Raw genomic sequence first — 16,026 nt, 5'->3', positions numbered from 1 at the left:
AGCATGTCAAAGCATCGAGAACATTTACCGAATTTGGAGTGCTTGACTGCATCCAAAGTTACAGCGCGTCAGCATTTGATTTTGGCTTTTCCTCATTTTATACTGCATCTTAGAAGATCTTAAAAGACATTAGAAAGGCCTTTGCCATGAACTAAGATTGCAAGATGTAAGGAAAAATATCATTTGTCACCTGGCAAATAAAAGTAAAAAAAAAAAAAACACCATATCGGATTAAAATTGCTGCATCCTTTAGCGATAAATAAGCCAAAGGATGGCAAAATTTCACAATTTTACACATATGGTCTAAATTCTAAAAGTTACAATTTTGAACAAGCGAATGCATCATTCAAAAGTAAGGAATCCAAAGTAATGAGTTATGAAGTTGGTCACGTTTTTAAAAAGACACAAGAAATAGTGATTAAACTTGTTCTATTTTTTTTTAAACGTGCACTAACTGCAAGAAAAGAAATGTCACTTATTATTTTCGAGGAAGATTAACATTTCTACCTCCATTTGACAGAACCTTACCACTTTTCTTGTAGAACTTGATATCCAATAATAAAAAACTAACACAAAAAGGAATGTTCATATTAGGGATTTTTTTTTTTGCTACACATGCAGGGTAAGTCAGAATTGAGTACACAATATATCTCCCTTTTTTTTAATCAAAGGAGAATCTAGACTGAATCAAACTAGTCTGGAAACGTCAAAACAAAAATTAGAATTGCTCTTATATTTTCAGTAAGACCAGCAGCTTCCAATTGATTATTACAGCGGTAGCTAGAACCTAATAAAGAGCAAGCCACAGCCCACAAGAGCCAAAAGTTTAAGAATATGTTAAAAAACTGCCTGGTGAAAAAAAATTCCCTTTTTAACTGATTCACTGATTATAATTACTAAGTTAATTAATCGGAGTTGTGAAATCTTATTTTGAAAACGAACCTGAATTTTCTCGAAAGAAGGATCGGATCAAACAAAAAGTGCACCATTGGAATTAACATTGTCGAAAACTATGTACAGAAAAATCACAGCCCCAACCTTAAAAATCCACTTTTGCATAGGTGGTACTGATATTTCCTCTTTTTTTCTTCTTCTTCTATCTTATCTTAGCCACTAAAAGGATATTGAAATATCGCAGAGAGCTTTAAGGGCTAATTCGAAAGCTAATTTTTATATGTTATTTTAAATACCATATGGCACTCAAAAATTGCGCCTCGGGTGGTATTTCTGGAGTGAACGGGGCTTGGAAGACTAAAAAGGGTAGCTATGATAACCTCCAAGGATGAAAATCCTAAGCTTCAGGTTTACATTTCTCCTTCTCCTACACCCCCTCATAGATCGTCAACTGACTAACAGAACAAGTGGGCTACTGCAGAATCATGGAGATCTATTTAAGGTCTTATTTAAAATATTGTTTTTATATCTAGGTACTTTAATAAAATTTGTCTTTATAACGCCACTATAAAGTGCCACATGACGCACCAAAAACGACTTTTGTGTTTTATGGAAGGTCTTGGAAGCATGAAGTGGATGTCTTCACAATCTCCTAGATCTGAAACTTTAAGTCTGATTTTTAAATTCGCCACCTTCCCCTAAAAGGCTTCATAAAATTACGAGCTGACTAACAGTTCACGACTTACATATTGGAGGGTTTGTCATAGAAACTTCATAAAAGCTCATTCGATTGTAAGTTAGAAGCTCTAATGCCTTTAGTTGGAATTTCTAGAATGAAAAGTCAAAAGTAATCGGAGGGCAGCTATCCCCCATGCAGTTTTAGCTGAGCTTCCTCTAGAACTCTATTTTGTGATATCAGTTTTGCTCAAAATAGTCTAAGAGTCAAAGAAGTTTGCCTCCAGGGATTACTAAATCCTGCCCACTAGTGTTCCGTGAGGATTAGTAGTAATATATGCAAGTTATTCATTGTTCATATATGAGATTTGGTATTGGGAAAGGGTGGCATATTGGATCCTAGGTCTCCGAAAAGCCTTAGTGTACTAAAGTGGAACTTTAATATATTCTAATATACTAAGCCTTAAACAATATTAAAGCCTAATAAATAGAAAACAAGATAAATAAAAATGCCCATCAAAACCGAATAGGAATTACCTTTAAAACATCTTTTGGAAAAAAGAAGTTTCTCGAAGAAAATTTAAGAGCTACATGTGGTTGAACACAAGTAGAAATGGAATCCTATAGCGATTCAGAGTTTAATCAAACAGTTCAAGGTAACGAACTGTAGTAAGGAGCGACCCGGCTCAATAGTAAACGAAACTCTAAAAAACGGAATTTTGATGCTAAAATATACATCAAAAGAATCGGATTTTCATGTTGATTTTAAATATATAAATTTCATCAAATTTAGTTCATAAAATTACGTTCATCAAAAGTTACGAGCCTGAGAAAATTTGCCTTATTTTGGAAAATAGGGGGAAACACCCCCTAAAAGTAATAAAATCTTAACGAAAATCCCACCATCGCATTCGGCGTATCAGAGAACCCTTTAGCAAAAATTTAAAGCTCGTATCTACAAAAATGTGGAATTTCGTATTTTTTGCCAGAAGACAAATCACGGGTGCGTGTTTATTTGTTTGTTTTTTGTTTTTGTTTTTTTCCCCAGGGGTCATCGTATCGACCAAGTGGTCCTAGAATGTTGCGAGAAGGCTCATTCTAACGGAAATGAAAAGTTCTAGTGCTCTTTTCAGGTGACAAAAAAATTGGAGGGCACATAGGCTCCCTCCCACGCTTATTTTTCTCCAAAGTCAACGGATCAAAATTTTGAGATGGCCATACTGTTCCGCATAGTCAAAAACCATAATAACTATGTCTTTGGGAATGACTTACTCCCCCACAGTCCTTGGGGGAGGGTCTGCAAGTTACAAACTTCGACCAGTGTTTACATATAATAATGGTTATTGGGAAGTGTTCAGACGTTTTCAGGTTTTTTTTTGGTTTTGGGGGTGGGGTTGAGAGGAGAGGGCTATGTGGGAGGATCTTTCCTTGGAGAAATATGTCATGGGGGAACAGAAATTCAATGAAAAGGGTGCAGGATTTTCTAAAACTACTATAAAAAACGATGAAAAAATAAACATGGAAATTTTTTCAATTGAAAGTAAGGAGTAGCATTGAAACTTAAAACGAACAGAGATTATTACGCATATGAGGGGTTCTAAAAATACTTTAGCATAAAGAGCAATGTATTTAGGAGGAGATAAATACCTCGCTCTTTGTGCTATAGTATTTTTTAGTAATTTCAACTATTTATTCTACGGCCTTTCTGATTCAGGGGTCATTCTTAAAGAATTGGGACAAAACTTACGATTTAGTGTAAAGAGTGAGGCATTAACGAGGGTACAAACCCCCTCATATACATAATAAAAATTTAAGAATATAAAAGTTTGTTACTTAAGTTAATTCTTAAGTTACGTATATTTTTTACTAATAAAAACCTTTGTTAAAAATTAAAATTTATAGTTGCCTTTTTATGTAACCGAAAAATTGCAGGGCAACTAGGCCTCCTTCCTCACCCCTTATTTCTCAAAATCGTCTGATCAAAAAACTAAGAGAAAGCCATTTAACCAAAAAAGGAATTAATATGCAAATTTCATTTTAATAATTTATGTGTGGAGAGCCAAAATCAAACATGCATTAATTCAAAAACGTTCAGAAATTACATAAAAAAACTAGTTTTTTTTAACTGAAAGTAAGGAGCGACATTAAAACTTAAAACGAACAGAAATTACTCCGTATATGAAATGGGTTGTTCCCTCCGCAATCCCTCGCTCTTTATGCTAAAGTTTGACTCTTTGTCACAATTCTGCTTTTCAAAACAATTAAAAGCTTTAGCGTAAAGAGCGAGGGATTGCAGAGGGAACAACCCATTTCATATACTGAGTAATTTCTGTTCGTTGTAAGTATTAATGTCGCTCCTTACTTTCAGTTAAAAAACTAGTTTTTTTTTATGTAATTAATAGATAAGACCCAAAACGTACATTAAGTCCGACTTAAAAAAAAGAGGAACTATTGATAACAGAACTAGGGATAGGTTCTAATAGGCCAGGATGTTATTTACTGTTCACTTTTTATAAAACTAGTAAGTCCTTAATTGTTACCGAAAATAGTATTTTAGGTGCAGTTTCTGGAGTAAAAATATAGGGGAGAGTAGATAGAACTACAGAGGAAAGTATATATTTCATAAAGGATAGTAGACCTATTTCATAAAAAGGATATTAATTATCTTAAAATCCTTGAAGATACCGAGGATAATATGTCTCTTAAGCTATTTGTTTGACAAATTTCATATTTGTTTAAAGACTGTTTATGATTCATGTGGCTTCTTTTTAAATAACTCAGGATTTAAATTATTAAAGACGCTTGATAAAGAGTTTAGGAATATACTCTGGTACTTTCTCTCATTGAAGAATGCCACATTCAGAACAAATTATTTATTAGTAATGAATTTTGTTTTTTGCTGTGCTCCGTAAGCGGCTATGGCTGTTCTTTTTTTACCTTTTTTTCTTTTTTCGTGTCTCTAATTTTTGCAAACTTTATCATATTTTTCTGCTTTTCTTTAATATCCTTATAATATGCAGCCTATGGCAGGTTGTGTTTGTTTGGCCACAAAATTTTTTTCAATAAAACTTTGTTCTTAATCCTAAGGATTAAAATTCCTGTGTACTTTCATTTTAAAAAGAATTACTGTAGATTTATTAAAAACTATAGAATCCGATATTTGGGATAGCTCCATATTCTATAATTTCTCTTAGCATTTAGAATTTAATAAATAATCATAAGTGCGGAGTAATCTAGAAGGATAGAGTAATCCAGAAGGATAGAGTTAGGACTTTCTATTTTGTGTTCATATACTAGTGAATAAACTGCACGGCTTGTATTTAGTATCTATTAAATATCGTTTAACTTCAACATACAAATATTGTTAAAAATGCTTCGTTTTAGCACCCAAAAGTACTTTTCTGTCATAGCGCTTATGCTAAATTCTTCATCCATTGACGCATTGTAGAACCGACTCCTTCGTTAGTTTCTTTCAGCTTAGTGTGAGACAAGACAAAGAGAAGTGACAGAAAAGATGGGAAGCATATAATTTGGAATATATATTTTCACATTAGGGGTAATAATGTGAAAATATTACATTAATAACCCCAATGCAATATTTTCTGATGTAATTATACTGTCTAAAGTATTAAGACAGTCTGAAGTTCTTAACAATTCTTACTTCATAATATGCAGAATCATTAGGATTAATCAGAGAAACAGGTTCTACTTATATGAAGAACTTAACATAGGTACTATAACAGATAAGTGCCTACCAAAGTATCGTATAACTCCCTCAAAAAGTAGCCGCAAAGAATCTAGAATTTATAAGTATTCAGCACACTACTTTTTTCTTTCATTAACAGGGCTGTCCTGCAGGAACTATTGACGAGGATTCGTTTGTCAACATTTTTACGCAGTTTTTCCCTTTAGGAGGTAAGACCTAGAATAATGTTTATGAATCATGTAACTTATTCTCAAAGTAAGAATGAGTCACATAAGTATATTCAGACGAGCTAATGGAAACCATAAGTGGATAGTTTGATATTCCTGTCTTTGCTCTCTTGAGGATAAACAAACTTTAGATCCTATTTTTATAACTAACTGCAGCGAAAAGAGAAAACAAGGCACGTATCTATTTTCATTTTGGGAAGGTATTCAAATATTTCCTTCTTTTCTAACTATCAGTGTGTCAACACCGTAGCATTGACTTGGTAAAGAGCAAGATGCCTCCCATGTACAACTTACCGCCCGTTTACTAGGCAACTTCGAAACCATGTACCTTGGCCCTAAGTAGTATGTGTGCATCCTTGTTGCTGGATCTATTTTTTATTACCCTTTACGGCTGATGGCATATAAAAGTTCTATTACCCTTTCGAAAATCCCATCCCAGTGACAAAAATGTCATTTCCTGTAAATATCCTTACATTGGGACATTTTTTTTATCTTACCATAAAAACTTGTTTGTATTTTATAATGAAATAACTATACAACATACGTTCACCAAAAACAAATTTCGTTCTTGCAATACTTAACGGTCTTGTGAATGGAAAGCATCATAAAAAAAAGGAAAATGAGAAAAATATAAATTTTATTTTATTTAAGAACAATTGAGCAAAAATACTCTTTACAACAACGTAGATCTGGATTTGCTTAAACATTTTTTGTCATAAAATAAATAAATAAAACAAAATACAATGCTCAAAGAAAACAAGCCGTCTCGTTGAATAAATACATTCATAACTTTGAATTTAGTTTACAATTCTAAAAGAAACTTTTTCGTGTTTGTGCTTCCTTTTAATTTTATTTCATTAGAAGGTGTTGAAAATTCATACAGAACCATGTTTTTCTTTAGTAATTTACTAAGAAATATTTAGAATCAGTGTATCAGTAAATAATTTTTCGATTGTTTTTCACCGTTTCATAAGGAATAGTAAGTGAAGAAATAACAAAAACATTTATTATATGGTAGACTAATGAAACTGAAAATTCTTGGAAACGTGGAATTTTTTTTTAGTGTTATATACTGAAAAAAATGTGGAAAATATATTTTGCCTTCAGTAAAGTGTACATGCTAGTTCAGTACAAGGGAATTTGTGGATTCGGCAGCCTGGTTTTTACATACAGTAATTCGTGTCTGTTTCAAGTTTTCACTCTTGGTTTAATTTATTCATTTACAGTCTTTTTTGTTGGTGTTAAGTTTCTCTTTATTTTAATTACTTATCTTACGATCTAAATAATGAATAAATTACGAATAATAAATAAATTATATAAATTAATAATATATAAATTAATAATTAATAAATGTATAATAATAATATACATTTATTAATAAATGTATACATAATAATGTAATACATAATAATACATATTAATAAATACATAATAATATGAAATAATTAATAAATTTATAAATTAATAATAAATTAATAATAAATTAATATAAATTAATAATAAATAAATTACGATATAAATCTTATAATTTTTAAAAGTTACACAAACCTGCACTTTCTTATATATATTTATCACATTTTATAGAGAAAAATACCCAGCCTCTCTCTTATTGGACATCTATGCTTTTTGGATTTTTTTCATGGGGAGGGGAAAACACCACGTCTTCTTCCCTTGCGAGTACGCGTGATCTAATAGGCAATGAATTTCTGGTTTCTAGTCTGGTATTCGTGTTGGAACTAACATTTTACCGAAAATATTTACCTACAAATCCTTTTAGGGGTAACAGTTATTGTTTTAAAAATATTCAGTGATTAATATTTTTTTTTGTCTTTAGTTAGTAATTTTCCTTGCGTTTTTTTTTCAAATTTCTTACATTTGTTGGCGTAAAAAAAAAATACTTCTAGGCCTATGTTCGGTCTAACTTTTTGACTGCTGTATTTATTTTTTATAAATATCTGAACAATAAATAACGTGTAATAGGTTATAATAACAATAAACAAATGACAGTTATTAACTACCTGACAATTAGAAAAAGTAATCTAAGGATAACTTCTTGTCAGAGAGTTGGCCGTGTCCATACAATAGGCCTTGTCTTTTACTAACTCAAACTCTATTTAAATGTTTGGCAGTATTGTCACGGAACCTGGCACATTTAATGCGACAGCACAATTAGCATTAATATAGTTTCACAATATTTATTGTGAAGTTTTATTTAAAAGTGTTGCTAAGAACACCGTTAAACTTGACATTTTCATTCTAGATATTTGAATTTGTTTATGGTTTTGTATTTGGACAACGCTTCAAAGTGTGTCAACAAACTTGGTTCGTGAATAAAATCATAAAGCTCAGCTGTGTGTCTATAGCACTTCTAATGCAGTGTTTAATTACCAGGATACGTGCTGAAGAAAATTATACCTATGGTTTATGAAGATAATTTCCAAAAACTGATATATGCAGAAATGAACGATAGTCGGGTACTAACAATGTAAAATACACTCGCCCTCAAGAGATATAATCGACAAATTTGGCCTTTAGCTCTTGTTTTGGGCCCTTGCTAGGATTTTGCTAGTGCCTAGGCTTAGCAAGCTCACATATGACCTTAGTTGGTACCCCTATCAATTGGTTTTGGGTCAAAACGCTACAACTCTATCTAAAGGAAATATGATTGAAAGGTTATTATTGTTTTCTATCATTTCCTCTTAAGAAGCAAAAAAAAAGGTTTCCCTGTTCAAAAAACTTCGTAATTCTTCGTATGTCAGAAAATGTCTTACTTTTTTATATTTGAAGTCTGCCAGGCATTGACCTCATAAGGCTTAGGCTAATGCTCGAGCTTTTGGCCCTAGCTGCTGGCACTTGCTTTACTTGGAATGGTGCATATGGCTATTGGACCTCGCAAAGTTTCACTATCGCACTCCTTTACTAAAAGAAAACAAAATATTCATAATATAAGTGAAGATAACACATATATATATACATATGTATATCTATATATATAAAAATAAGTTGTCTGTGTGTGGATCTGTGGATGGATCAGGTGACGTCATGTTTGTTCGCATATGACGTCTGAATTATTTCACACTAATACAAAAGAAGAAAAAAAACTAAAAAAGGTAAAAACTACAAAAAAAACTAAAAAGAAAAAAAAACTAAAAAAGCTAAAAAACTAAAAAAAAACTAAAAAAAGGTAAAAATCTAATAACTAAAAAAAAACTGAAAAAAATAAAAAAAGGCAAAAACTACAAAAAAAATAAAAACTATTAAAAAAACTAAAAAAGCTAAAAAACTAAAAAAACTAAAAAAAACTAAAAAAAGGTAAAAAACTAAAAAAAACTAAAAACTAAAAAAGAAAAAAACTAAAAAAAAGGAAAAAACTGAAAAATAAAAGAGAAAAAGAAAACTAAAAAAATATGAATAAATATATATAAAAATAAGTTGTTTGTGGGTTATGTCTGTCTGTCTGTCTGTCGAGTGACGTCGTGTTTGTCCGCATATGACGTCTGAATTATTTCACACTAATACAAAAGAAGAAAAAAAACTAAAAAAGGTAAAAACTACAAAAAAAAACTAAAAAGAAAAAAAACTAAAAAAGCTAAAAAACTAAAAAAAACTAAAAAAAGGTAAAAAACTAAAAACTAAAAAAAACTGAAAAAACTAAAAAAAGGCAAAAACTGAAAAAAACTAAAAACTAATAAAAAAACTAAAAAAGCTAAAAAACTAAAAAAACTAAAAAAACTAAAAAAAGGTAAAAAACAAAAAAAAACTAAAAACTAAAAAAGAAAAAACTAAAAAAAAGGAAAAAACTGAAAAATAAGAGAAAAAGAAAACTAAAAAAATATTAATAAATATAAAAAATATAAATATAAATATAATATAAATTAGCAATCAAGTCATGTTTGTTCGCATATGACGTCTGAATTATTTCACACTAATACAAAAGAAGAAAAAAAACTAAAAAAGGTAAAAACTACAAAAAAAACTAAAAAGAAAAAAAAACTAAAAAAGCTAAAAAACTAAAAAAAAACTAAAAAAAGGTAAAAATCTAATAACTAAAAAAAAACTGAAAAAAATAAAAAAAGGCAAAAACTACAAAAAAAATAAAAACTATTAAAAAAACTAAAAAAGCTAAAAAACTAAAAAAACTAAAAAAACCTAAAAAAAGGTAAAAAACTAAAAAAAACTAAAAACTAAAAAAGAAAAAAACTAAAAAAAAGGAAAAAACTGAAAAATAAAAGAGAAAAAGAAAACTAAAAAAATATGAATAAATATATATAAAAATAAGTTGTTTGTGGGTTATGTCTGTCTGTCTGTCTGTCGAGTGACGTCGTGTTTGTCCGCATATGACGTCTGAATTATTTCACACTAATACAAAAGAAGAAAAAAAACAAAAAAAGGAAAAAACTACAAAAAAAAAAACTAAAAAGAAAAAAAACTAAAAAAGCTAAAAAACTAAAAAAAACTAAAAAAAGGTAAAAAACTAAAAACTAAAAAAAACTGAAAAAACTAAAAAAAGGCAAAAACTGAAAAAAAACTAAAAACTAATAAAAAAACTAAAAAAGCTAAAAAACTAAAAAAACTAAAAAAACTAAAAAAAGGTAAAAAACAAAAAAAAACTAAAAACTAAAAAAGAAAAAACTAAAAAAAAGGAAAAGACTGAAAAATAAGAGAAAAAGAAAACTAAAAAAATATTAATAAATATAAAAAATATAAATATAAATATAATATAAATTAGCAATCAACAAAGCACCGAGACACAAATGACGACCGGGACACAGGGAGTATAAATGACGACCAGGACATAAGTAAAAAAAAAAACTAAAAAACTAAAAAAATGGTAAAAACTACAAAAAAACTAAAAACTAATAAAAAAACTAAAAAATCTAAAAATCTAAATAAACTAAAAAAGAAAAAAAAGAAAAAAGGAAAAAAATAAAGGAGAAAAACAAAACTAAAAAACGAATGTATATACAGACCGGGACACCGGGATACAAATGACGACCGGGACACAGGGAATATAAATGACGACCGGGACACAGGGACACAACTACAATGGGGACGCCGGGGGGCACAGGGGGATATAAATGACGACCGGGACACCGGGACACAAGGAATATAAATGACGCCCGGGACACTCAAAGAGAAATCACAGACTGGAACACCGGGACACAAATGACGACCGGGACACAGGGAATATAAATGACGACCGGGACACAGGGACATAACTACAAAGGGGACGCCGGGGTGCACAGGGGGATATATAAATGACGATGGCGACTCAGGGAATGGTCGATTAGCAATCACCATCAACAAAGCTCAAGGGCAATCATTAGAATCATGAGGTATAGATCTGAATACGGATTGTTTTCCCATGGACCATTATATGTTGCTTGTTCAAGAGTCGGTAAACCTGACAATCTATTTATATGCACAGACAATGGGACAGCAAAGAACGTTGTATATTCGCAAGTTTTACGTAGTTAAAAACAATTGTAATGGGACGGTTAATTAGCGCAACGGGGCGAGAAGAAGAGAAGGAGGAAAATAATAAATGAAACATAATATTATTATAAATTTTTAATATAATATGTTACAATTCTACATTATAATGAATCTGTATTGCTCTATTTGATGTAGGAGGAACATATGTCCTGGTATCTCCACTGCAGGGGCACATAATTGGCGGATGTAAGATTGGGGGCCTTGGAGGTGTGATATTGGAAGACTATAAGTTCCTCCAAAGAACTGTTTACATAAGCACTTATTACCATGAATATGAGAATACAATTGGTTACACTCTGCATATGTTATAAATGCTGTCAAGTACAGTTCAATACTATATTATAAATTATTTTAGTCCAATTTGAAATCAGATAAAATGAAGAAAAAAATGTAACTGAACTAATATTCCAAAATTCTTTACACTCAAACATTAAATAGTGCGATCTGAATTCAAATATAGACATAATTTTCAACTAAGACAACGTTCAGGTTTAGAGTTTGGACTATAGGTAAGACTTAGTGCCCAAATAAGGTGTGCAATCTGTAGTATAGGCTAGCTATAGTGCTCAAATAAGAAAGTTCCCTCTGTATCTGCTTTACTAGCACTATTGCCACGTTCCAAAAGAAAGAAGACCAGGATTTTGAAAGGAAATGGTAAGAGCCATAAGTTACTGAGAATGAATGCTTAAAATTAAAGAGGGGAACAGGAGGAGGGAAAGATGATAATTTCCACCCAATGGAAGCAAAGCTGAAGGAGGACTGTAAAAATTATTCAGATCAGTCAGAATGACATCTAGAGAGGGGTTTCCTAGTTGTTGGTATTTTAACTATTTGCTTAACTTTTAGAGAGGAGCAAATTGAATTCATTTAAAGTTTATTGGTGTCCCCAATTAAAAAAAGTCCGGCATTAGGGTAATAAGGAATAAAACAATCTGCGCTGGTCTGTAATTGCAGAAGAAATTTGCGTTTTACATCAGTATTTTGGTTTTGCAAGTAATAGGAGACAGCTATTACAATGATATTATAGGGACGGGGGAGTACTCTAGGTCTAACACTTAGCCAAAGGACGTCGTTATACTCAGATACATTAGGAACAGGAATAATTTTAGGGAAAGCGTTGTATTTAGCAAAAAACATGATACCACCATCTTTTTTCAAAGTAGGTGATCTGAAGGACGAAGTTTGATAAGTTCTGAATAATTTTACAAACGGAGAAACCTTTGGTCATGAGACTTTACTTCTGTAACAGCTATAACAGCAATTTTGTTAAATTCTGATTGCAGCTTGGGTACCGTAAGTTTGGCAAAATTGAGGCTTTCGCCGTTAGTGACTAAAATTTTGTTAATTTAAAACGACTGGGGAAATGCAACTGTCGATGAGTTTCAGTAATACTTGAGCTGGATTCTATTTTGGGCTGTGGGTCGTAGCGGATAGTTTAAGGGGTTGACTATTTATTACAGGACAATTTGAAACTCTCAACAAAACTCGCAAACCAGAGTCCCATTGGTACGGTATCCATTGGGAATGAAGTGCGAGGGATGGGGGAAAGATTTTGTGGCGATACGGGAAGAAGTCAGGTTGGAGATATTCTTTATAGGGGGGGGGGGGGTGGTAAAGCAAGTAGGTAATGGGAAGGGAATTATTGAGGAGGGTATCTGAGAGGGGAGAGGTCCGGCTTATTTCGGCAAATGGCGGATGGAGGCCAAAACCAGAAATAAAATTCTCGAAAGTATACAGAGGATCTAAGTCTATGGGATGTGGATTTTTAGGAGGGATTTGAGTAAGGGAAGGTTTGGAGATAGTTTAAATTGGTCAACGAGATTTGATGGGATGGGTCGACCGGACACACATAAGTACCTGGGACGGAGGAAACTTCCGAGGGAAGGTTTCCTGGGGTATGCTGCTCAGCATTGGGTATGCAGGGGTTAAGAATGGAAGTCAGCTTGAACCCGACCCAATGGAGAAGGGGTTGCGAATGCTTTCGGCTTCGCACTGAAAAAGGTTGGATTTTAAACCTGCCCTCTGGCATAGGTGATACATGAGCAAGACAGCATGAACTGTCAATAGACATGCAAATATCTAAAATAAAATTACGGCAAATGTAGAAAAAATTGTGCTGCTTACAAAACTTACGGAAACCATGATTAAAATGGCTATATATCACATTTTCCGCTAATTTTTGTATTTCTTTTCATTTCATTTTTCACAACTTTCTCAAAAACATTTACTATATAATCATCTGCATACAATTTAGCATTGACCTTGTTAGATCTCAAAATAGCAGTTTTATTATCACCTTTTAATGTCGACATACTACCGGAAGTCATTAAAATATTAGTATGTTCGGTAGCTTGATCCGTTACCATAGTAATAAAAGAAATGTCGGTGGGGTTAATCTGTTCACAAATAACTGATTCAGTTTCTATATTTATTTTTTCTTGACGGCTCAGGTTATTAGGATTGCTAATAACCTGCTTTGACACTAGTTCGACTGCACTTGACCTCTCAAATATACTTGGAAAGGCCAAATTACCTTTTTCTAATTTTCCTTGAAAGGAAGAAGAAATCGGAAGATGTAATGGCCGAAATTTCCGTAATGTCTCTTCTAGTCTCTTTTTCTATTCAAAACGCCACAGCGTAAACTCTGGCTTAAAAATTTCAAGATTAGTAGACCAGATTTCTGGCTGTCAAGCAAAATCTTTAACACAGGGATTTGAAGACGTTGTATTATCACTGGTAAAACGTAACAAGGGTTTGAACATTTGATCTGTAGCCTCATTACCTGTTTTTACCCTAAATTGGAATAGACATTTATTCCTCGCAAGCCTTTTTCCTTGAGCAATATATCAAAGTTTCACCTTCAGTTGGCATAGACGGTCGTTCTTTATTCGATTGTATCATGATAAGGTACCCAGAGGAAGATCAAATATGTTTAGCTTGGATTTTTGTTTGACTTCCGTGTACTCCAAGCGTTTTTGCGGGCCTTTGTGTTTTTTGCCACAAATAATGTTAAGTTATATGATGGGGCAAGTTGTGCATTAATTCAAATTTGGATTTTTTTTTAACCTTTGGAGGTTTAGAGACTAGTTGAGTCACTCCCTCCTGATTTCTGGCCTCGTCCCATATGCCTTACTTATTTGTACTTGCTGCAAGACCAGACATCAGCGCTTCACCCGGCATATAGAGGACTCGGTACGGTTGACTCTCATTTTTCGCAATCTTGCGCTAGCTCTTTAGCAAACCACAGCCAGTAATTCTCATACTTTTTTCCAATCTTTCGGAGTCCACTAATGGTGTCGAGGTTGTTTTTGACAGTTATCCGCCGATTCTGACCAGTTCCGCCAGATCATCTGCGCCGATATGGTAAGGGAGCAGCTAGAAGCACTTGCTTGATGATGCAGTCATTGGGTCCTCTCAGAACACGGCCAAGCCAACGAAGTCTTGTCTGTTTGCCAATTACGGCTGTGGGCTCGATGTTACATTAGCAGTGGCACATATCAGCAGGTGAAATTATCTCAGAGTATCGAATCATAAGAATTTTTTCTAAGCAGTGATGGTCAAAGAAATTATTGTCACAGAGATGAAGCACCTTTAGTGGCCAAGTTTAAACTGCATAGAAGAGAGCAAGCTTAACAGTATAGCCACGCATTTTATCGTCATAAATGTTTCCCGTCAATCTCACAAATGCTGGTGGAGTGGAAAGAAGATGGCCTGGACATTTTCGATTCTGTTCTCTACGTCAGAGTCACAGCCTCTACGAGAGTATTAGTAAACCAAGATAAGTGAAGCTATCAACTCTTTTCCAATTCATGTCCGTACAAAACGAGCTGAAAATCTTACTATCTATTTAGATCCGTGACTTTAGTATTGACCGTGTTGATCTTGATACACAGCAGCTGAGAGAAATATGTTATTTCATTTAAAATAGCTTGGGCAGTTGCTGGATCAGTAGCAAGGGCAAAACTGTCATTCACGTAGTCTAGGTCAGACAAGTCAATGTGCAATCCCGAAAACCGTTAAAACTTGAGAGTGCTCTTCTTAGAAAACAGTATATACAGTAGTTAAATAACACGGGGGCAATATACAGCCATGTTTTACACTTTAATCCACATTGAAGGGGTCAGTTTTTTCACCCAGTACCCTTAAAGTAGATTTTCAATGTTCTTAGTAGACCCTCAGCAGTTCTATGAATTTAACCAGCATACCATCTTCTACCATGATTCACCAAAGGTTTTCACGAGCTACAGAGCTGAAAGCAGCCATGAAATCCAGAAACATGTAAATTATACGGACGTTGTAGCATTTGCACTGTATAAAATAAACGAATGTGAAGATCTGGTCAATATAACTTCTCCCTCTGCTAAATTTGCACGTGGCTTTTCATCCCTTGCCCCCTCGAGCCATTTGAACAAGATCATCGTGAATACTATACAATATATGATTGCTATATACCAAAGCCCTATTTTTCGCTTCTTTCAAATGTAAATTCGTAATAATGAGAAAATTCCTGAATTAATTGTGCTAAGAGGCTCCGATTATTGATTAATTTTTACCCACATGATTTTTTCTCCTTTTTTATTTGCCCCATTATGGTGGAGGTCTGGTGAATAAATACATTCCTCTCAGGCTAGGCCTGATAACTATTTAATTATTTTACCACGGTCACTTTCCACGAGTATCGTAGAATCCCTTCATCAAAATGCCATGCCTGGTTCCGATAGCTATACAACCCATTACCCCCTGTTTTCCTACATTAGAGATACTGGATGGCATTGGATTCTGAGCCGAGTTGTTGGGAGCGGCAGTATAGGTGGTGGCCATAGATGGCAGGTCGAAAGGCAAATTGACATTTGAAGTTGATGTTTAGTATTTTGTGTTTTGTGACTACTTACGAATGTTAGTACACTAAAACAACTAAATGGGACCACTTGCGACTGCCTGCGACAGTGACCACTTGCGACTAAGACAACTTGCAGCTGTGACTACTTGTGGACGTGGCTACTTATTACTGCGACCACTTGTAACCAC

At 33.1% G+C, this 16,026-nt stretch overlaps 1 protein-coding gene across 2 annotated transcripts in view; it reads left to right on the top strand.

The window, feature by feature from the left end:
- LOC136025099 (calsenilin-like) overlaps positions 1-16,026 on the top strand; it is a 74,362-nt gene that overhangs the window by 35,908 nt on the left and 22,428 nt on the right. For both annotated transcript variants that reach the window (XM_065700822.1, XM_065700821.1), the window contains exon 3: positions 5,415-5,484. In XM_065700822.1, the coding sequence (XP_065556894.1) occupies positions 5,415-5,484 (70 nt within the window). The remainder of the gene's footprint in view (positions 1-5,414; positions 5,485-16,026) is intronic.

Source organism: Artemia franciscana, chromosome 3 (genome assembly GCF_032884065.1).
Source record: "Artemia franciscana chromosome 3, ASM3288406v1, whole genome shotgun sequence".
In the NCBI taxonomy this organism is placed as follows: Eukaryota; Metazoa; Arthropoda; class Branchiopoda; order Anostraca; family Artemiidae; genus Artemia; species Artemia franciscana.
This window is presented reverse-complemented; position numbering and strand designations above follow the sequence as displayed.